Source organism: Somniosus microcephalus, chromosome 14, assembly GCF_052327205.1.
Source record: "Somniosus microcephalus isolate GS21.2 chromosome 14, FLI_Smic_1.0, whole genome shotgun sequence".
Classification (NCBI taxonomy): domain Eukaryota; kingdom Metazoa; phylum Chordata; class Chondrichthyes; order Squaliformes; family Somniosidae; genus Somniosus; species Somniosus microcephalus.
In genome coordinates, this window is record NC_141000.1 from 83582726 (window position 1) to 83606717 (window position 23992).

Below are 23992 nucleotides of genomic sequence, written 5' to 3' on the forward strand. Positions count from 1 at the left end.
TTCCTTAATTAATCTACACTTGTCCCAGTGACTGTTAATTTTGTCCGATTATTGTTTCCAAAAGCTTCCCCACTACTGAGGTTAAACTGACCGGCCTATAGTTGCTGGGTTTACCTTTACACCCTTTTTTGAACAATGGTGTAACATTTACAATTCTCCAGTCCTCTGGCACCACCCCTGTTTCTAAGGAGGATTAGAAGATTATGGTCTTTTTATACTGTTTGTTTGTTTACAGCCAAATGAGTCACCCCTGCTGATTGGTTAGAAAACTGGTTTCCACTGCCTGCTGTGCCAATTTACTCCTACTGCTTGTTACACATATAATGTTTGGGATTCTGTTGGTTTAAGAAGAGTAAAACAAGGTTACACTGCAGTAGGAGTAAATTGGCACAGCAGGCAGTGGAAACCAGTTTTCTAACCAATCAGCAGGGGTGACTCATTTGGCTGTAAACAAACAAACAGTATAAAAAGACCAGTCCGAGTGCGAGCAAGCACCGAATGCGAGTCATCAAAGAGTGCTGTGAGTTTGGGTAAGGGGTGTTAGGTGCTCTTTTCAAACTTTAACTCTGTGGGTTGTAGTTAATAAGGTCTTTCTGGTGCAGAGTGACTGTTGGTAAACCATTTAACTGGTGTAACTAGAGGGATTGATTTAATTTAAATCCAATTAATTAAAGGGGATACTAGCATCTAAAATCGGGCAGAGGGTGTCCATAACTAACAATAAAAAATTTAATTAATTACATAGAATGGAGCAGGTGATGTGTTACTGTTGCGAGATGTGGGAGCCGGTGAACCCCACTGAGGCTCACGGTGATTACGTCTGTGACAAGTGTCTGCTGCTACAGGAACTCCAGCTCCGTGTTGATGAGCTGGAGTCTGAGCTTCAGACACTGCGACACATCAGGGAGGGGGAGAAGTACCTGGACTCTGTATCAGGAGGTGGTCACACCTATGAAGTTAAGTAATTCAGATGTAGCCCATGGTCAGGGACAGGACGGTGTGATTACGAGTGAGGCAGGTACAGGGATCCAGGAGGTAGAGCTGGAGGAGCCGCAGCCCTTGCTCTTGTCCAACAGCTTCGAGGTTCTTACTCCCTGTGGGGACAGGAGCAGGGACTGCAGGGAGGATGAGCAACCTGGCCACAGCACTGTGGAACGGGGGGCCATTCAAGAGGGGGGAGTAAATAGAAATGCTGTAGTGGTAGGGGATAGTATTAGGGGGATAGATAGAGTTCTCTGCAGCCGAGAGCGAGAGTCCCGAAGGCTGTGTTGCCTACCCGGTGCCAGGGTTAAGGACATCTCCTCTGGGCTGGAAAGAAACTTGCAGTGGGAGGGGGTGGATCCAGTTGTTGTGGTCCATGTTGGTACAAACGACATAGATAGGACTAGGAAGCTGGTTCTGTTAAAGGAGTATGAGCAGCTAGGGGTCAAATTAAAAAAACAGAACCTCAAGGGTAATAATCTCTGGATTATTACCTGAGCCACGAGCGAATTTGGCTAGGACAAATAAAATTAGAGTGTTAAATGCGTGGCTCAAAGACTGGTGTGGGAGAAATGGGTTTTGCTTCCTGGGACACTGGCACCAGTACTGGGGCAGGAGGGAGCTGTTCCGTTGGGACGGGCTTCACTTGGCCAGTGCTGGGACTAGAGTCTTGGCGGATCATATAACTAGGGCTGTAGAGAGGGCTTTAAACTAACTAGTGGGGGGGAAGGTTCCTCGAGCAAATAATAAAAATGACAACAGAGAAGGTCATAGACTTAGGTAGCAGTGGGGAAATTAAAAACCAGAGCGTGTCAGGAAGGGGCAGAAGGTATGGAGTAAAAGGTAAAGTAATAAAAAGGGCAAAAGCAGGAACTAAGTGTCACAAAACATATTTGAAAGTTCTCTATCTGAATGCATGTAGCATTCGTAACAAAATAGACGAGTTAATGGCACAAATAAGTACATATGGGTATGATCTTGTGGCCATTACAGAAACATGGCTGCAGGGTGACAATGCCTGGGAATTAAACATACCAGGTTATTTAATGATCAGGAAGGACAGGCAGGAAGGAAGGGGAGGTGGGGTGGCTATGTTAATAAAGGAAGGAATCACTGTAATACAGAGAAATGATATTGGGTCAAAAGATCAGGATAATGAAACAGTTTGGGTGGAGGTAAGGAATAATAAGGGGAAAAAAACACTAGTAGGCGTAGTCTATAGGCCTCCGAACAGTTGCAACTCTGTTGGACGGAGTATCAATCAGGAAATAGTTGAGGCTTGTAATAAGGGAACATCTATAATTATGGGGGATTTTAACTATCATATTAATTGGACAAATCAAATTGGACAGGGCTGCCTTGAGGATGAGTTCATTGAGTGTATTAGGGATGGGCTTCTTGAGCAGTATGTAACTGAACCGACCAAGGGGCAAGCAACCTTAGATCTGGTCCTGTGTAACGAGACAGGATTAATTAAAAATGTCCTAGTAAAGGATCCCCTTGGAATGAGTGACCATAACATGGTTGAATTCCATATTCAATTAGAGGGTGAGAAGGTTGGATCTCAAACAAGCGTGCTAAGCTTGAATAAAGGAGACTATGAAGGTATGAGAGCGGAATTGAGTAGAGTGGATTGGGAAAATAGATTAAAGGGTAAGACGATACATGATCAGTGGTGTACATTTAAGGAGTTATTTTACAACTTCCAAAAAATATATATTCCACTGAGAAGAAAAGGGTGTAAAAGAAAAGACAGCCATCCGTGGCTAAGTAAAGAAATTAAGGATAGTATTCGACGAAAAACAAGGGCATATAAGGTAGCCAAATCTAGTGGGAGGATAGAGGATTGGGAAAACTTTAAAAGACAACAAAAAATAACAAAAAGATTGATTAAGAAAGGGAAGATAGATTATGAAAGTAAATTAGCAAAAAATATAAAAACAGATAGTAAGAGTTTTTATAGTTATATAAAAAGAAAAAGGGTGGCTAAAGTAAATGTTGGTCCCTTAGAGGATGAGACCGGGAAATTAATGGTGGGAAATATGGAGATGGCAAAAACACTGAATGAGTATTTTATATCAGTCTTTACAGTAGAGGACACTAAGAATATCCCAACACTGGACAAACAGGGGGCTATAGGGGGGGAGGAGATAAACACGATCAAAATCACTAAGGAAGTGGTACTCGGTAAAATAATGGGACTCAAGGCGGATAAATCACCTGGACCTGATGGCTTACATCCTAGGGTCTTGAGGGAAGTGGCGGTAGGGATTGTGGATGCATTGGTAATAATTTTCCAAAACTCCCTGGACTCAGCAAAGGTCCCGGCAGACTGGAAAACTGCTAACGTAACACCCTTATTTAAAAAGGGCAGTAGACAGAAGGCTGGAAACTATAGACCGGTTAGCCTAACATCTGTGGCAGGTTAAAATTTTGGAGTCCATTATTAAGGAGACAGTAACAGGACATTTGGATAATCATAATTTAATAGGACAAAGTCAGCATGGTTTTATGAAGGGGAAGTCATGTTTGGCAAATTTGCTGGAGTTCTTTGAGGAAGCACCATATAGGGTGGATAAAGGGGAACCAGTGGACGTAGTGTATTTAGACTTCCAAAAGGCATTTGACAAGGTTCCACACAAGATTATTGCTTAAGATAAAAAATCACGGGATTGGGGGTAATATTCTGGCATGGATAGAGGATTGGCTATCTAACAGAAGGCAGAGAGTTGGGATAAATGGTTCATTCTCAGACTGGCAATCAGTAACTAGTGGTGTTCCACAGGGGTCAGTGCTGGGTCCCCAACTCTTTACAATCTATATTAACGATTTGGAGGAGGGGACCGAGTGTAACATATCAAAGTTTGCAGATGATACTAAGATGGGAGGGAAAGTAGTGAGTGAGGAGGATATAAAAAACCTGCAAGGGGACATAGACAGGCTAAGTAAGTGGGCAGAGATTTGGCAGATGGAATACAATACTGGAAAGTGTGAGGTTATGCACTTTGGCAGGAGAAATCGTAGAGCAAGTTATTATCTTAATGGCAAGAAACTGGAAAGTACTGAAGTACAAAGGGATCTGGGGGTCCTGGTGCACGAAACTCAAAAGGTTAGTATGCAGGTGCAGCAAGTGATTAAGAAGGCCAATGGAATGTTGGCTTTCATTGCTAGGGGGATAGAATATAAAAATAGGGAGGTATTGCTTCAGTTGTACAAGGTATTGGTGAGACCGCACCTGGAATACTGCATACAGTTTTGGTGTCCATACTTAAGAAAAGACATACTTGCTCTCGAGTCAGTACAAAGAAGGTTCACTCGGTTAATCCCGGGGATGAGGGGATGGACATATGAGGAGAAGTTGAGTAGATTGGGACTCTACTCATTGGAGTTCAGAAGAATGAGAGGCGATCTTATTGAAACATATAAGATTGTGAAGGGGTTGGATCTTTTGGATGTGGGGAAGATGTTCCCGATGATGGGTGAAACTAGAACTAGGGGGCATAGTCTTAGAATAAGGGGCTGCTCTTTCAAAACTGAGATGAGGAGGAACTACTGCACTCAGAGGGTGGTAGGTCCATGGAATATGCTGCCCCAAAAAGCTGTAGAAGCTACATCATTACATAAATTTAAAACAGAAATAGACAGTTTCCTAGAAGTAAAGGGTTATGGGGAGCGGGCAGGAATTTGGACATGAGTCTCGGTTCGGATCGGACATGGCCCTGTGGGTAGCAGAGCGGGCCCAGGGGCCGTGTAGCCTGATCCTGCTCCTATTTCGTGTGTCTAATTCTGTTAGATTCAGGAGATGGTTCTGTGATAGTAGATTGGCAGTTAGGATCAGATCAGCCATGATCTTATTGAATGGCGGAGCAGGCTCGAGGGGCCGATTGGCCTACTGCTCCTATTTCTTATGTTCTTATGATCTCATTGAATGGTGGAGCAGGCTCAAAGGGCTGAATGGCCTACTCCTGCTCCTATTTCTTATGTTCTTATGACATAGTGCAACTAGGATTTTGGTGCTTTAGGAGACACTCTGACGTCACTCAATATGTAAGCAGAACTTTGGTTCTAAAGATTTTTAAGTAACTTTCCTCCATTTGCTTTTCTGACAGGCACTGTGACTATAAAGTGATCTCACCAGCCTTGCGTGCAGTAGGAAACATTGTAACAGGCGATGATATACAGACTCAGGTAAGTGGGGGGGGAAGGTAAAATGTGCAAACTTTGATGGAGAAGCACGTCATAGGGATAGTTCAGGTGTATAAAAGGATAACATTGCGGCATGAGGAGTGGTACAATGATATGAAGGAATAGTGCTTATTTCATATTTATAGATAACAGCAAACATTTTTATAGCACTCCTTGAGCAGAAAGACATCTGAGTACTTCACAAGGTGGATAGAAAGGGAGACGGGTTTGGAAGTGGACAAAAGCATGTAGAAAAGAGGTTTTTTTTTGGAGACGGCAGGGACGTAGTGGCTTAACGAGCAGCTGCTGGTAGTGGTGGCGAGAATGGGAAAGGAGGACTAAATGAGGAGCAGAGGGTACATGTGGGGACTCCTTGGATAAGTTATAAAATACCCAAAAGATCCAATGGACTGCCTGAACACTTAAGCCCAGCTTTACAGTACCAGGCTGAAGATATTTCACCCATTGCAAAGCCCAAGAGGGGTAAGGTGGCCTGCTGTAGGGAGATTTCCTATCACTTGGCTCTAGCGTGCTTCGGATTGGGATCCAACTCCCAAATTTACTGCCAGTGTTAATGTCCATGCACATCTAAAACCACTTTGCATTGACTCAAAAATGACAGTGCAACTGTAACCTTAATTATTTCATGGTCTTTGTCTCTCTTACATTTTCCCCAGGTAATTTTAAATTGCTCTGCTTTGCAGAGTTTATTGCATTTATTGAGCAGCCCAAAAGAATCGATCAAAAAGGAAGCATGTTGGACCATCTCCAATATTACAGCTGGCAACAGAGCACAGATACAGGTATGCTTCACCCTTTGTGGCCAGTGCATCAACTAGTAAACTCCAGATTGTTCTCTTACACAAGCAGCGCTTGTTGGCACCATTTTACTTATCTACATCTGTGTTTATGTCCCAGTCTCAACTGCTTGCCATGATAGAGTTTAGCCAGATACCAGGGCATTATTTACATGGTGGCACCTCTGGAGCTTAAAAAGTTGGATTTCTATAGAAGAATAAAGTTTATAATTTTCCTATTTATGTGGTACTTTTTAAAAACATTTTAAACGTTGTTTGTAACATTTGCAGGCTGTGATAGATGCCGACATCTTTCCTGTCCTAATAACTATTCTACAGACGGCAGAATTCCGGACAAGGAAAGAAGCCGCTTGGGCTATTACCAATGCAACATCTGGTGGAACTCCTGAACAGATCAAGTAAGACTTTTGTACCAAATTTTTGGTTTTGTTCATGAAAAGACACACGGTCTAATGTTTAAATATGCATCTGCTCTTTAAATGTTTCCATTGATTCTCTAGGCTGCCTGCCCATTTTTTACATGGTGTACTCTTGCAGTGGGAGTTCCTTCTGTTTGTTTGGTCTGGGATTGTCACTCCTGTTCTCTTTCATATGTTCCCCCCCCGCCCCCACATCCTCTACCTGTTTCCAGTTTGTTCCTCTATTACTACTAAGGGGAAGCCTCTTTTCCTCAGATGCAGACTGCTCCTTCAGCTCAGCTGCTCAGATGATCCTTGTGCTCTTTAAGGCTCAGTTGTAAGTGGGACTCAGTCAACTGTTGGTTCACCATTTTGACTCCAGGGCAAATATTGCCACTAGGTGGCCTGGTTCCACTCCAAGAATTTGTCAATGCCTCTCCTAGGCCCAGACTCTAAAGATTTGAGAGAGAGAGAGAGAGAGAGAGTAATACAACAGCAAGTTGAAAAAAAAGTAAGTGAAGATAAACATGATTAAGTGGTCCAAACTTCTTTAAAATTAAAGACTAAATGGATGCCCAAAGGAGATGAAATGTGAGAGAAAGGAAGGGAAAAACAGCAGGTACATTCCACTTTGTAAGCTTGTATCAAAAAACTTAGTGAAGGCTTGAGAATCAAATTAAAGACATTGATTTCTATATTGGTAGTTTCAAAATGTCCCTTTTAAAAGCAATTGTGTATAGATTAGTAGGTCAGGATTCACCTTGAATGCTGCATTCAGATTTGATCATTAAAGTAAAAAGGAAACTGAAGTCCTGGAAGCGGTGCAGAGAAGGGCCACAAGGCTGATCTCTGGTGTCAGAGGACTGAGTAAGGAGTAAAAGGTTAGGACAGCTTGAATAGTGGTGGCATAGTGGTTAGCACTGTTGCCTCACAGCGCCAGGGACCCGGGTTCAAATCCGGCCTCGGGTGACTGTCTGTGTGGAGTTTGCACATTCTCCCCGTGTTTGCGTGGGTTTCCTCCGGGTGCTCCGGTTTCCTCCCACAGTCCAAAGATGTGCGGGTTAGGTTGATTGGCCATGATAAAAATTGACCCTTAGTGTTAGGGGGGATTAAATACGTGGGGTTACGGGGATAGGGCTTGGGTGGGATGGCTGTCGGTGTAGGGACCGGGTGCTAGGGTTTGGATGATCAGCCATGATCTCGTTGAATGGCGGAGCAGGCTCGACGGGCCGAATGGCCTACTCCTGCTCCTATCTTCTATGTTTCTATGAAAGGATATGAATGAAAGGGGATCTTATAGAGGTATATAAAAAGACACCAAGTGAAATAGAAGTTAATCTTGAGCACTATTTCAAGTTAAATCCCTGACTGCAAAACAAGGGAATGCAAGGACAAACTGGTAAAATGTAAATTAAGAACTTTATTCTGTTCCTCAAACAGTTTCCTGGAATTAAACAGTCCTCTGCTACCTTAGTGACTGTTAAGTCTAACCTTTTCAATGCCTCTGGGCAGCAGAATATTGTTGAGCTATATCCCTCCAGTAGGAAGTTTTATATGGAATATGTAAGTGAGACACCCATAGAGCTCATTCGCTCATGCCAGATTCAGACGGCTTATCAGACAAAAGAACCTGCAGCAAAGGAGCAGACTTACACCCAAGTTCCTTTGATGTGAAATCAAACCAGTTGCTATATTCTTCCCAGTGATTTCCCTCACCATTTTCTCTACGCACTTTGTAGGGTTTGTATTTTTTAGTTATTTCACTTAATATTGTCTTGTTAATCCATTTAGGATCATATTTGGTTAGTTGTTGGTTACTAGTCCTTGGTATGTGTTTATCCTTTGCGTTTATTAGTAAGCCCTTAAAGATATTTCATTTTTCCTCAATGGAAGCTTTGAGTACAATCCTCCTCTTTTCCCCACCCTATTCAACTTCATTAAAAGCTCTTCCCTCATTCCTTTGAGCTGGTCTTTTTAAATTTGTATTGGGATTAAACAAAATCTACAGTATTGGCATGATGAAAGTTAACGGTCTAATCTTTTCAATTACGCTTGGCTACAGAATATTATCTTGAGCTGTACCCCTCCAGTCGGAAGATTTATGTGGAATATGTATGCATTTAACCCACATCTAAAATTTAATAATATTGTTGTTGCCCAGGGGCACCACTACTTCTGTTTCAGTTCAGTTCCATTTAGCTCCAGTGTCCTAGTCCCTTTAACAGCTGTATACTAAGTGACAGAATGCAGCGAATTTGCTACTTCTCCACACACACACACACACACACACACACCGGATAAACTAGGAAATCAAAGCAAGATTACAATCCCTACTTGTTACTAACAAACCTTTTACAAAGGTGGGTAGACATGTAACGGATCAGTGCCTGCCAGAATTAAATCCAAGAAACTGTACATATTGACATAGGTGGATTATATGTACAAGTTAATTAATTAAATACATTAGAGATGGCAGGGCAGGCGATGTGTTACTGCTGCAACATGTGGGAGCTGGTGGACACCATTGAGGTCCACAGCGACCACATTTGCAGTAAGTGTTGGTTGCTCGAGGAACTTCGACTCTGTGTTGATGAGCTGGAGTCAGAGCTTCAAACACTGCGACACATCAGGGAGGGGGAGAGTTACCTGGACGCTGTGTTCCAGGAGGCAGTCACACCCGTTAGATTAATTCAGATTTGGTCTGTGGTCAGGGACAGGTGGGTGTGACTACGAGCGAGGCAGGTATGGGAAACCAGGAGGTAGTGGTGGAGGAGCCTCAGCCCTTGCTCTTGTCCAACAGTTACGAGGTTCTTACTCTGTGTGGGCGAGAGAAGGGACTGCAGTGAGGATGAGCAAACTGACCACAGCACTGGTACAGGGAGCCATTCAAGTGGAGAGGCAAAAAGAAATGTGGTAGGGGACAGTATAGTTAGGGGGATAGATACTGTTCTCTGCAGCCGAGAGCGTGAGCCCCGAAGGCTGTGTTGCCTGCCCAGTGCCAGGGTAAAAGACATCTCCTCTGGGCTGGAGAGGAACTTAGAGTGGGAGGGGAAAGATCCAATTGTCGTGGTCCATGTAGGTACCAACGACATAGGTAGGACAAAGAAAGAGGTTCTGCTGAGGGAGTATGAGCAGCTAGAGGCTAAATTAAAAAGCAGAACCACAAAGGTAATAATTTCTGGATTACTACCTGAGCCACGTGCAAATTGGCATAGGGTCAATAAGATCAGAGAGATGAACGAGTGGCTCAAAGGCTGGTGTGGGAGAAATGGGTTTTGATTCCTGGGGCACTGGGATAAGAGGGAGCTGTTCCGTCGGGATGGGCTTCATTTGAACCAGATTGGGACCAGTGTCCTGGCAAATCGAATAACTAAGGCTTTAAACTAAATAGTGGGGGGGAGGGATATGCTGAGCGGAAATTAAAAAAGTCAAAGAAAAATGAGATGGCAAAATTGCAGGGCAACGATGGGGGTAATGATAACCAGAGTGTGACGGGAAGGGACAGAGCGTATACACACAATAGTGCATCAGAAAGAGGGGTCAGTAGGGAAAAATGGTAAAAAGGCAAAATTAAAAGCTCTATATCTGAACACACGCAGCATTTGTAACAAGATAGATGAGTTGACAGCACAAATAGAAATAAATGGGTATGATCTGATGGCCATTACAGAGACGTGGTTGCAAGGTGACCAAGGCTGGGAACTGAATATTCAGGAGTTTTTGCCATTTCATAAGAATAGGCAGAAAGGAAAAGTAGGTGGTGTAGCTCTGTTAAGGGATGAGATCAGTGCAGTAATGAGAAATTATATTGGCCTAGAAGATCAAGACGTAGAATCAGTTTTTTTTTACATAGAATTTTACAGCACAGAAATAGGCCATTCGGCCCAACTGGTCAGTGCTGGTGTTTATCCACCACACGAGCCTCCTCTCATTATTTTATCTCACCCTAGCAGCATAACCTTCTATTCCTTTCTCCCTCGTGTACTTATCTAGCTTCCCCTTAAATGCATCTATGCTATTCGCCACAACAACAACAACTTGCATTTATATAGCACCTTTAACCTTATGAGGAAGGATGTTCTTGCCATGGAAGGATTGCAGCGAAGATTCACCAGGCTGATACCTGGGATGGCAGGAATGACGTATGAGGAGAGATTGGGTCGATTGGGCTTGTACTCGCTGGAGTTTAGAAGAATGAGAAGGGATCTCATTGAAACTTATAAAATTCTAACAGGACTGGACAGACTTTTGGATGGAGATAAATAATAAGGGTAAGAAGTCACTGGTAGGAGTGGTCTATAGGCCCCCAAACAGTAGCCACACTAGGACAGAGTATAAATCAAGAAATAATAGAGGCTTGTAAGAAAGGTATGGCTATAATCATGGGAGATTTTAATCTTCATATTGATTGGACAAAGCAAATTGGCAAAGGTAGACTTGAGGAAGAGTTCTTAGAGTGTATACGGGATGGTTTCTTGGAACAATATGTTGTGGAACCAACCAGGGAGAAGACTATCATATCATATTTCTTAGGACATTCCATAGCTTCACATACAACAAATTACTTTGAAGTGCAGTCACTTATATTGCTATAAAGGCGAACACCGCAACCACTTTGCACCCAGCAAGGTCCCACAAGCAACTATGAGATGTTTTTGATGCTATTGGTTAAAGGAAGTATATTAGCCAGGGCACTGGAAGAACTGTCTGAGGATCTTTAACATCTACCCGGTCATCTAACAGTGAAGGGATTTTTACTAGTCCTAGCCCCTTTAGGGCTATCCCAGATCAGGTGTATTTCTCAGACGTTCACTTTCAACTAAAGTTTGAGGTAGCTGAATCCTAAAGACGCTTAATTGGATCTAAAGATCCGGGCTATCTCTCCCTAAAGGAAAGGAACAACCCGAGAATGTTACCGTCCTCCAGATAGCATTTTTAATAAGTTTAGCTAGACTGTAACGTCCTGGATATTATGAGGGTCCGGAGAATTCCTTCAGAATTCTGTAACTCTTCAAAGAGTGTACAGAGATTGAATTTGCGAGTTATTGATACAGAAGACTTATGTGAGACAATTCTAAAAATATATAGAGATTTATTAAAAGAACCGACATGCAATTCACAGTTGGTAAATCAGTCAATTGCAACGTTAGTATTTTTTCTCTTTTTAGAGCTATCATCTTATTAACAGAGAATCTTACTTTTAAATCTTAACTTCGCTACAGTATTACAGTTCTTAAAGTTTTTTATGCAGGATATCCATCAATATCAAATACCTTTGATCTCTGAGATACAAAGAATTGGAGACCACAGAGCCGCCTCTAGCTGAGAATTGCCTTGCCTGATTAAAGCGACTCTGATATCCCATTTGAGACTTCAATATTTATACCCTTTTCCAGTTGTATTTCCTTTAAAGTTTCTGCTAATGCAAGTCAATTATCCCTATTCTTCTTTCTGCTGACCTCTGCAATTCTTTACTGCTACATCAGCTTGTAATATTCCAGAATCTTGTCTCATCTCCAGGTGTTCTGGGGTCACCATATAAAACGGTGTGAAGGGCAGGTGTTCCTTATTTTATGTCATCTTTACGAGGGCAGATGTTCCTTATGTGCCATCTTTACGAAGTTTAAATGAAAACACCTTAATCCAGTATGGACCATTGTTTTTGTTCCCAAAAGGTCAGCTTGTCGGAGCCATGCACTTTGTTTCAATAAGGTTATTTATTCAGGGTCAACAACTGTCTTATCTCAATAGCTAGAATTCTTTCATAGCTATTTCATAGTTAGGTTTCTAAATTTCCAAACCCAGTTTGTCATGTTTTAATGAGGCCAGAATTCTTTCATAAGATAGTGTATATTTTTCTAATTAGGTTATATGGCTTATTCCTTCACAGCAGGACTTCAGTTTAAGATCTCATGTGAAGGACAGGATCTTTGATAATGCAGCACTTCTCCAGTACTGCACTGAAATGTCAGCCGAGATGAAATATTTAAAGCCTAGCAGGAAATATGGTTGATACAGGATTAAAGTACCATAGATGACTGTTAATGGATCTCATCCATGACTGCCTTCAGAGCTTGATAGTCTGGATGTAGTTGAGACCCTTTTTATTAGGTTGAAGTAGAGTCTGTGCTCAACTACTATTTTAATCAGCCTAGACTATAAGTGGGAATTCATGGTTTACATGGACACATCTGATTGGGGTATCTGGGTGGAGAGTTAGTGAATGGAAGAGAAATCTTTGTTTATCTGAATCTCAAGCTGTTGCCACAGGAGATGGCACACACTGTGATTGAGCAGGAAAGCACCAGTGTTGTGTGGATATTTGATACACAAACCATATTTATAAAGGAAAAATGTTTTACCGTATATTCTGACCACAGCCCTTTGGTGGGGCGAAATTTATCGTACAATAAGAATGCAGGTATACTTTGTTATGGGGATGTACTTGTAAGTTACTTTCGCTGTACAATTCAGAATTGGGAATTGTCTCTATAAATTCCATCATTGCATAATGTCAGATGTAAATGCATTTTCATTGTTGAAACTCTCAGAACTCTGGTCTTTTGTCCATCCCCACTTCCTTCACCCCGCCATTGGTGGCTGTGCCCTAAACTCTGGAATTCCTGCCCTAAATCTCTCGGCCTATCCACGCTCCTCCTTTAAGACCACCCTTAAAATCTGCCGCTTTGACCAAGCTTTTTGGTCACCTGTCCTGATGCCGTCTCCTTTTGCTCGCTGTCATTTCTTTGTCCAATTATGCACCTGTGAAGCACCTTGTGACATTTTAGTATGTTTTAAAAATGCTATATAAATGCAAGTTGTTATGAATCGTAGTTTTCTTGAACTCTAGTATTTGTCTAATTTGCTATTTTTCCTATATTTTATAACTACCTGATTTTTGTAAATAAATTTAATTTGTTGTTTTCACATGTTGAATCTTTGGTCTATGTGTAATATTTCAGCTTATCTGAATAGATGAAACAGGTAGTGCGAATTCAATTTAAATTCCAGTATGCAGTTTACCTCAATTGGGATAATTGATAAACCTTGGGTCCATGTATTCTCTGCAGAAGCAGAAAACAAAGACAGTTATCATATTTAGTCCACTTATGGAAACTTTCAATCAGGACATTGAACAAAAAACAGTGCAGAAGTACTCAACTGTAACATTGCTGTCAACAAGTCAATGCCTTGTGGAGATTGACCCTACAAAATGAGTATATAACTATTGGAAGAATTAAGTGTGATGCACCCTAGCCCTGGACCAGTGAATCATTATCCTGTACTTAATTTGTAACAGTATTTTCTGTGCATCTGTCTGGCAGTAAGATTTGATTATGTCCCTCCTATAATCTTCCTCAGATATATAGTGGAGTTGGGCTGCATTAAACCGTTGTGTGACTTGCTGACTGTTATGGATGCAAAGATCGTTCAGGTATCACTGAATGGCTTGGAGAATATCCTTAGACTGGGCGAGCAGGAAGCTAAACAGAATGGAACAGGAATAAATCCTTACTGTGCACTAATAGAGGAGGCCTATGGTGAGTTGATGTGGCAGAATTATCAAAGATCTTTTATGTACAATTAACGGGTAAATAAGTTACATAGAGACTTAAGTTGCTTGCTTTATACTATATATATATGTAATTGCAGGAAGTACATTATGGAAATAGTACTTTTAACATTTTAAATCAATGTTCTTTAAAAATAGCAAAGAAACTATCCATCTTGCAGCACTGGGGGAATAATACACTATCCATCACGGGGAAGCATTTTTACACACTGTCTTTAATCTGTCTATATCTCTAAGTTGAACTGTACTTAACAAAAGTGGACTGGAATTAACCACTTCCTGAAAGTTAGCATGTTTTTTACTTTTCCAAGCTCTGAAGAATTTTACGATGGCTTAGTATTTGCTGAAAGAATTCCAGCATATGAGCGACACACAACATTCTTAATGTGAAAATCGGCCAGCACCTTATGGCAAGGGAAGAGATACCCTGTGAATTGCGAGTCGCCACAAGTTGCTGGCTGATTTGCATTGCTCTGCCGTTAGCTTTGCGAAAACAGAATCTCGCCCTTAACCTCCCCGTGATTTTCATGAAGTTGTTGCATTTGCACATTAATTGCCCATTAAACTTACCACAGAAAGTTAACTCTCGTAATTAACAGGTTGTGAATTGTTGGGGGTTTAAAAATATATATTTTTTTTCTTTTTCCTTTCTGTCTTTTTCTCTCAATCCAATCTTTCATTCCCTCTTTCTCTTTCTGTACTTGATTTGACATTGAATTCACCCACTCTAATTCGCCCTCCTTCTCAATCCTTCCTCTTTATTTCTCAATCCTTTAATCTCATTGTTTAAGGAGGTACACAGTTGCCTACCCTGTTCACCAAGGTCCCAGATGCCCTGTTGTCCTCCCACTTCTGTTATCAGCTTGCACTTCCAGCAACTTTGTGGACAAAAATTTTTAAAACCTAAGCTCGCATGAACAAGTCTGGGCCATAGAATTACATAGAAATTAGAACACGAAAACCGGCTGTTCAGCCCAGCCAGTCCACATTGGTGTTTATCCTCCACGTGAGCAGCAGTCCTAATACTACGTGCTTGCCCTGTTTCTATATCCTTTTCTTCTCTCTTCCTTCAACCCCTATATAACCTATATTCTTAAATGTTGACATGGTCTCTGCATCAATCACTAACTAGTGTATTCCACAGCCTCGCACTCCTGTGTTTATAAAAAAAAAAAAAAAGCTTCTCTAGCTCTGCATTTAATCTTGTATCTATGCTCACTTGTTCTAGATGCCTCAGTCATTGGAAACTGTCTATTTCTATCCATTCTGTCCCATTTTTTCATAAATTTAAACACCTCTATCAAATCACCCCATAATCTTCTCTCTCCTAACAAAATCAACACCAATTTTTCAAGTCTTTGTATTTGTATTTCCTCATACCAGGCAGCATCTTAGCAAATCTGCATCATACACTCTCTCTTGCCTCAACATCCTTCCTATAATGCAGAGCCCAAAATTGCATGTGGTCTTACTAATGTTTTACAGGAAACTTTCTGGTATCCGGCACGGACGGGACCGACATGTTGCCGGTTCATCAACAATTCCGGATAACCGAACGCTGTAGTAAAAGATACAGAGCTCCGAGCTCCGTATAAAGCAACAAACCCTGAACAGCTTCAAAACAATCGGCACAAGTTGCAAGCGTCTCTGTAGCTTGGCAACAGCTTCAGCTATACCCTTGCACAGTAACAAATGGAGTAAAAAAAGTAGCTAAAAGTAAAAAAAAGTTACCTGAACCGACTCCTGAATTTTGCCAGTGGATAGAGCATTTCGGTTATTTAGGGGCCGGTTAATCGAAAGTTTCCTGTATATAGATTCACCATTACATCTCGACTTTTATATTCTATACCTCTTGCCATAAAACCAAGTATTTCATTAGCTTTTTTTATTGCCTTATCCACTTTTAATGTCTTGTGAATCTAAACCCCCAAATTCCTCTGCCCTTCCACATCAACCAGCTTTTCCCCCATTCAAACTATAATTATTACTTCTAGTTTCTTTTTTCAAAAGTGCACTTCACATTTATTGGTATTGAATTCCATCTGCCACTTTTTTGCCCATCTTATCAGTATCCTCTTCCAATTTAATTTGGCCCTTCGAATTATTTACTATACCTTCTATTTTAGTATTGTTTGCAAATTTGGACACCACTCCCTCTAGCCCTATATCCAAATCAGTGATGTGCACAGTAAACAGAAGTTGTCCCAGAACAGAACCCTGTGGGACACCTGTACCCACATAAAACCAATCTGAGAAATTCCCCATAACTTCTACTCTGTTTCCTTCCTTCTAACCAGTTTTTAATTCAATTTGTTGCTGCTCCTCCTAATTCCATACCCTTAATCTGCTCCGATAGTCTCCTCTAGTACCCGGTCAAAGTCTTTCTGAAAGTCTATGTGCTCCCGTTCACTGTATTTTCCCCCATCCACCATATCTGCCACTTCCTCAAAGAACTCGTAGGTTTTTCACGCACTATTTTCCTTTCATGTTGGCTGCTTCTAATTATTTTCTCTACATATAAATATTTAATCTATAAAGATTCCAAAATTTTCACTACCATAGATGTTAAATTAATTGGCTAGTAATTACCCAGGTTAACAATATCTCCCTTGGTGAAAATGGGTATTAGATTGGCCACTCTCCAGTCCTCTGGCACACATCCTCTCTTAATAGAACCCTGAAATATAATTTCTAGGGCCTCCGCTATTTCTACCCCCATTTCCCTCAGGATCTTGAATCTATCCCGCCAAGTCCCGGCACTTTGTCCTCCTTTTGTTTAACGTTTTCTAATGGTTTCCTTTATTTATGTTTAGATAAAAAGTTAGGAGTAAGTAGATTATAGCAGCAAAACACTAGTAGAACCATTTTCTATTTATAAAAAAAAAAAAAAAAAACCTTGTGCTAACATGAAAGTAGTTTGGCATCTAAGCAGATTTATGACAATTTAAAGAAGTGATGATCCCACAAATACTGTTGCATTGCAGTGAGGGCAGATTGATGCTCTGGGTTTTCAGTCCACACAAGTGATATAAAAGTTGCTGTTTAAAGTGCTAGTTGTAGCATGTGTTGTTAATCCTGGAGAAGTCTCTTCCATAGGAAATGGATTTAATTTTGAACCTTGTGAAAGTTGTTCTGATGATCAGAAATAGGAACTTCATTTTATGTAAAGACAAAGGAGTAGAGTTTGTGCGAGTAGTATCAGCGTGAAATAGGCCGAACTAGCGCACAAGATCGGGGAATTTTAAACGCAAGTTACGCCAGGCGTAAATCGAGTTTCTGCGAACACTGATTTAAAAATCATTTCGCCCGAAACTGTCTCGTCCACAAAACTGGCCATGCCCCCAAAGAGGCCCATCCCAGCTTTCCTTACCCCAGATCGAAATAATGAGGATGGCGAGTTTCCGCCGATTGTGCCCGATTGCAGCCATTCGAGGAGCTCTTCAAATTGAGCTAATTTTTTAGGCATACCGGCACTAGTAAAGCCTTTACATATTACAGGTAGACCATCCTTTATCCGAACTTACTGAAAACCTCTAAAAAACCGAAAGTTTTTTCGTTCAGCGTAAGTCGTGCGCTCGACATGACCAGAGTGGCGCACGACTTACACTGAGCAGGGCAGAGGGTCACAGAGTTCCCTCCTGGGTAGGAGATTGCAGGCCGAGCCGGGCAGTGTGAAGGGGGTACCGGGAGAGTGAACCCAACAATACAGCGGCCGGTCCGATAGCTGCAGTGGCCCGTCCGATATTCTTTTCTCCACCCCCCCCCCCCACACCCGACCCGACCCCCGACCCGTCCGATATTCTTTTCTCCCGACCCGAACCGCGGCCCGTCCGATATTCTTGACCGACCCCGACCCCCCTGACCCGTCCGATATTCTTTTCTCCCCCTCCCCCACCCGACCTGATTTGCGGGCCAGCTTAGTAGGAGTCAGCCGATATCCGGCTTTCCAGAGAAGCAGGAAGGGGAATGAGACACGGAACAGTCGCAAGAGGTAGCCTGAACTTTTAAAATTTATATTAAATACAAATTTCACAGTCTTATAATAATACCTTCTGAAATCCGAAAACCGAAACTCAGCTGGTCCCAAGGCTTTTGGATAAGGGACAGTGTACCTGTAATAAGTATTTAATTTACTAAGAAATTGATCAGTATACACCAATGAAACTAGTAAATGGTTCAGTATAGTTTTTTTAAGTAATTTTCACTGATTTAAAATCAGGTTACTCACCGGTGGAGGACTGGAGACTCATTAAAATGCTTATTTTTGTGATAAACCCATTTTCAGCTGTACTGATAAAACTGGACCAGGTTACCGCTATTAAATACAATCAATTAATATTTTTTTAATGCAAAGAAAAAAAATTAAACGCTTATGTTCTATTACGCTGACCAATTGTGCTGGTTCATGGAAGATTTTACATTTGTGATTATGCAAATGTGTTTGGGCAGAAACTTGAGCCATAACTTCACTTCGTAAAAACCGCAGTTTCAAACGCAACTTGTGTCCAGTTTCCCGATTGCGCCCAAAGCGGAAACTCTGCCCTTAAGTGTTGTTAAAAATCTTTCATTTTACTCTCTTTAACCTTCTGCAGGTTTGGATAAGATTGAATTCCTGCAAAGCCATGAAAACCAGGATGTTTATCAAAAAGCATTTGATCTAATAGAACATTATTTTGGTACAGAAGAGGAGGAAGATGCCAACATTGTCCCGCAAGTCGATATTAATCAGCAGCAATACATCTTTCAACCACACGAAGCTCAAATGGAGGGCTTCCAGCTGTAAGCACGATCACCGAGAGGACTACTGACTCCACTTGAGGCACACACACACTTCTCCCAGGGCTATTGGGACTGATATGTTTGTGGGAGGGGGGGATGAGAAAGAAGGGACTGCACCTGGACACAACGATAAATATACACCTATACAGGTGAGCCATGCTAGTAAGAACTTGCTCAGATAGCTGATTGGTTCTTATTAACAAAAGGTTGTATGTAGGTGTATAGAGAAGCACGTATTTACATACAGTACACTCTACAAAGCTGCGTTTGGGAACCACACAAAAAGTATGTTATATATGAAGGTTGTATTCTTGCGTGTATAATAATATATGTATATAAACATTCAAATAGGGGTTAGGGTAAAATGAGCAAATTTGCACCACCTGACTCTTCCATCTTAAATACTTGTATCCTTTGCTGTGGCTCTGTCCTTTCTATTGTGATGTTTAATATTGCTGATTTAAAAAAAAAAAAAAAAAATCAAAATGGTGCAATATCAATGTAGGTGGACTGTCTACCCAGTAATGCTCTCCATCTAATAACTTTTCATTTCCATTTTATCCAGTTAACAACAAATCTGTTAAGAGTTGTGATCATTCCTTACTGTGGTTTAATTGAGAGATGGCTGGTCTTGGTGTTATGAACATTACTTCCTGTTACTTGGTTTTATCAATCGAACAAATGGGACCAGTGACGAGATCTACTGAACTAAACTTTTAGTTTGTAGTAATCCTAGACATAATGTACAAGAAATTTCTCCAGCTCCATATTTTAAAATGTTCTTGTAAAAATTGGACGAGATTTCTGTTGGGATTGTGAAGCTGAGAAATTTAAGTTTATAAACATAAGGGCCTGTGATTGGTAGTGAATTATATTGCATCCATGAGAAAATCAGCAATTCAACTGTAGGAAATATTGGAACTACACTGGCAGCATAACTTTAAATGGCTGGTATACAGTAAGTGCACGGGGGAGTCATGGAGTAGAGGTTTATTCTAGAACCCATTCTGATGTCTGTATACATTTTAAATGTTTTAGAAAATGTGTTTAGTGCGCGGTGTACATTAGAACCAGAAATCATTTGCTTGTTAGTTTACGTTAATTAAAATCCACTTTCCACTTAGGAGCAGTGTTCTGGGCAATGTAACTGCCATTCTTTTCAGAACAAGGTTATTAACTAGGTTCCACCAACCTGTTCTTTATTTAAACGAAGCCCATCCCAGCTTTTCTTACCTCTGGTGTTAGCTTACAATGCAGCCCAGCTGATGTAGTGAGTGCAAACTGAAGGGACGTGAGAACGGAAGAAATGGCTCGCACAAAAAAAAAGACAGGAAGAGCAATCGGCAGCAGAATCTTACCAAGAGTATCACCAAAATTACTTGTCACAGAAAGTGTATTTTTGAAGGACTGTTTCTTCACAAATCTTTTTTGGATGCAAATGAATGGTATTCATCCCATTCAACTTGCCATGTCATTTCAGTCCTTTAACGACCTACCAGCGTTCATCATTTCAGATAGTATCCAAATTCCTGTAATGCAAGAAAAAACTACTGGTTTAGGCTTGAGAGGCCGAAGCTTGAAATTGTGCTTTGATGTCAGTGTCGTGTCATTGCCTGCGCATGTAAAGAGATGACATGGGATGGTTCTTGCAGCACCGTTAACAGTCACAGTCCATTTAGTTAGTTTGCTGCTGTTTCATTTCTATTTTTTTTGATGTTCTAATCAATGTTCGAAACCAATTAATTTACTTCTCCCTCAAGAGGTTGCTGAGTTGCACATCTCCTGTGACTGAGAATATATTGGCAACTTGTTATCCTGGCCTTTACCAGTCAACTGCTCTAGGAGGTACAGAAGTGTGGCTCAATGTTGGATGTTCTGCCCCCTTTGGGCTAAGATTTGGGAGCAGATCATTGGCCACCATCCTTTTACAAGGCAGAGTTGGAATCAGCAAATGAACAAAGCAAGTAAATTGAATCTTCATCTCTTCATTCCATGATACTTCACAGAGCTCTGATGTGCTACTCCATACAATTTTAGCATAGATTTTATCTATTACCTAAACTAACTGGTCTCTCTTCCCTCCATTATGTTTCTAAGTTAGTGGATTGACGACTGCCGTACTGACCTTTTTTTTGCATCTGACACTGTACAATGTGCTACCTGGTAAACTGGATCGGGGTGTATGTGACCAGCAGTGCACATCTACAGTTGGCTTAGCTTTCCCATGTGAAATGACAGCTGTGGTTGGGGCAGCAGGTTCACTACTCCCCTTGAAAATGAAAATAAAAGTTAATACATTATTATTAATGGCAGAATTTCGGTATTAATGATTCTACCACGAGCAATGCTGCAGAAAGGGCAACAGCTCCTTTTAAAACACTGGGTTATACTTTACCCGTGCAATATTAGTTGCCGTATTACAAAGTATCAAATTTATGATACTAGCTTCTTGGTGGAAGGATAGTGCAGCAATACAACCCTGAACAAACATGGCACATCTTATCCAGGACCATACAAAATTTCCAGTTCCAATTTTTGTTCATCATCTTTGGACATGCTATTCTCAGTATAGTCCAGCTTTATAAACATCTTAAACATTGTGTTATCAATAGGATTGTATGGAAAAAGATCAACAGGAAATGCTGTTTAATCAGCCACTAGCAAGGTTCATCAATGTGGCCAAATAGCATTCCTGCACTTACTAGTTGAGGTCATTTTTAGACTCTAAATTTGTATTCTAAAAATATATATATTTTAAAGTGTTTCTTTTGTAAATGTTGGTTTAAAAATCTATCTCATCCTTATTTTTTTATGTTGCACTCTGTTGGAATCATAGATTTCCAAGGCTGTAGGACCAGTCTTGACCTGTTGTATTATTTCTATGATTCACAGAAAAATGAAGACAATTTAAGGAGGGGGAAACTATCAGTTTTTGTCCATATAATAGTTCAACATTTTTTATTTTGTTTTTATAATGTGAAATGTTTGACAAAAATTAGGTTTTATGCCAGGAAGTTCAAAGGTACCCCCCAGTAAATAATAACGTTTATTCTAACAAGCTGCATGTCCCTTATTAAGATGACAATGATCCATGGTTTAAATCTTTAAAAATATATATCTATATATAATATATTTGGCAATGAACTGTTCCATAGATGTCACAAATTGAATTTCGGCAGTGTTCTTCACGCAACTCTGTTCAATTTGTCCGTGGAGTAATTTATTGGACCAAAAAACCCAGATTTGGCAATAAATAAGGTGCAAATTCAATCTCTTACATTTTGAGCAATGTTTTAATAAGGGACCAGTTAGTTATCATGTTTGAAAAGTGTTAGCTGGAGGATTCACCTTAACACTGAGGTCTGCAGTAAGGATTCAGCAGCGCCTGTTAGAACTTTTCATTTTCTTCAGTGTGCGATAAATACAAACTCATTTTTGTTTACAGGAATATGAACTTATTTCTTTTTTCCTTAGTCACTTGGGCTATCTACTTGCCAAATTTGATAGCTTGTTAAAATGTTAGCACAAGTCACAACCAGTTCAGCTCTTTTGCTCTCCATGACTGATTACATAAAAACAACACATTTGCCATGTGGCGAGCAGTGAAAATGTAATAAAAATATTATTTCTAGGTGGATGTTTGAAATTTAATAGTGTGGATTATTGAGCTACTGTGAATTTCATTCTGACATTAATCTGTTCTATATCAAGTATAGCAAGAGGGGGCTAGGTTATACAGTGTCATTGCAATATTTTAAATTCCACCATACACAGAAATGGACACCCCCGTGTCTCATTTTTGAGAAGAGAAAGAACAGAATAAGTTATTACAACATGTTTGTTTCAACTCCTGGGATTTGGGTTTTGATCCACACAATTTCCCCCCCTAAAAAGGGGGAGGGTTGATCTAAAGAGCTTGAAACAAATAAGTTTGGGTGTTCAGTTCCAATCTATATCTCAAAACTGCCTTAAAATTTGCCAATCTTGGTAAAAGTGGTCATAAAGATAGATTTACAAAAGGTAAATCGTGCTTGACTAATCTACTGGAATTTTTTGAGGATGTAACTGGTAGAATAGATAAGGGAGAACCGGTGGATGTGGTGTATTTGGACTTTCAGAAGAATTTCGATAAGGTCCCGCATAAGAGATTAGCGTGCAAAGTTAAAGCGCATGGGATTGGGGGTAAGGTACTGACTTGAACAGAGAACTGGTTGGCAGACAGGAAGCAGAGTTGGAATAAACAAACTTTTTCCGAGTGGCAGGCAGTGACTAGTGGGGTACCGCAGGGGTCGGTGCTAGGACCCCAGCTATTCACAATATATATTAATGATCTAGACGAGGGAACTAGATGTAATATCTCCAAGTTTGCAGATGACACAAAGCTGGGTGGGGGTGTGTGCTGTGAGGAGGATGCCAAGAAACTCCAGTATGATTTGGACAGGCTGGATGATTGGGCAGATGCAGTATAATGTGGATAAATGCGAGGTTATCCACTTTGGTGGCAAAAACAGGAAGGCAGATTATTATCTGAACGGCAATAGATTGGGAGAAGGGGACGTGCAACGAGACCTGGGTGTCCTTGTGCACCAGTCGCTGAAGGTAAGCATGCAGGTGCAGCAGGCGGTTAAGAAGGCAACTAGTATGTTGGCCTTTATAGTGAGAGGATTCGAGTACAGGAGCAAGGATGTCTTGCTGCAGTTGTAGAGGGCCTTGGTGAGACCACACCTTGAGTATTGTGTGCAGTTTTGGTCGCCTTATCTGAGGAAGGATGTTCTTGCCATGGAGGGAGTGCAGCGAAGATTCACCAGACTGATACCTGGGATGGCAGGAATGACTTATGAGAAGAGATTGGGTCGATTGGGCTTATACTCGCTGGAGTTTAGAAGAATGAGAGGGGATCTCATTGAAACTTATAAAATTCTAACAGGACTAGACAGACTAGATGCAGGAAGGATGTTCTCGATGGCGGGGGATTCCAGAACCAGGGGTCACAGACTAAAGATAAGGAGTTAGCCATTTAGGACAGAGATGAGGAGGAATTTCTTCACCCGGTGAACCTGTGGAATTCTCTACCACAAAAGACAGTTGAGGCCAATTCATTAAATATATTCAAGGAGTTAGATATATTTCTTAAGTCTAAAGGGATCAAGGGATATGGGGAGAAAGCAGGGACGGGGTACTGAATTTGGATGATCAGCCATGACCTCATTAAATGGCGGAGCAGGCTCAAGGGGCCGAATGGCCTACTCCTGCTCCAA

The 23992-nt window shown here is 41.0% G+C and overlaps 1 protein-coding gene across 4 annotated transcripts in view; it reads left to right on the forward strand.

Annotated features, from left to right (window-relative positions):
* Positions 1-22365, forward strand: part of LOC147107628 (importin subunit alpha-5) — a 63891-nt gene extending 41526 nt beyond the window's left edge. For 2 of the 4 annotated variants that reach the window (XM_086006812.1, XM_086006815.1), the window contains 5 exons: positions 5091-5169; positions 5844-5969; positions 6255-6382; positions 13745-13923; positions 18548-22365. In XM_086006812.1, the coding sequence (XP_085862938.1) occupies positions 5091-5169; positions 5844-5969; positions 6255-6382; positions 13745-13923; positions 18548-18738 (703 nt within the window). In that variant the 3' untranslated portion in view covers positions 18739-22365. The remainder of the gene's footprint in view (positions 1-5090; positions 5170-5843; positions 5970-6254; positions 6383-13744; positions 13924-18547) is intronic. The other 2 variants (XM_086006813.1, XM_086006814.1) reach the window with 2 other exon arrangements.
* Positions 22366-23992: the final 1627 nt, after the last annotated feature.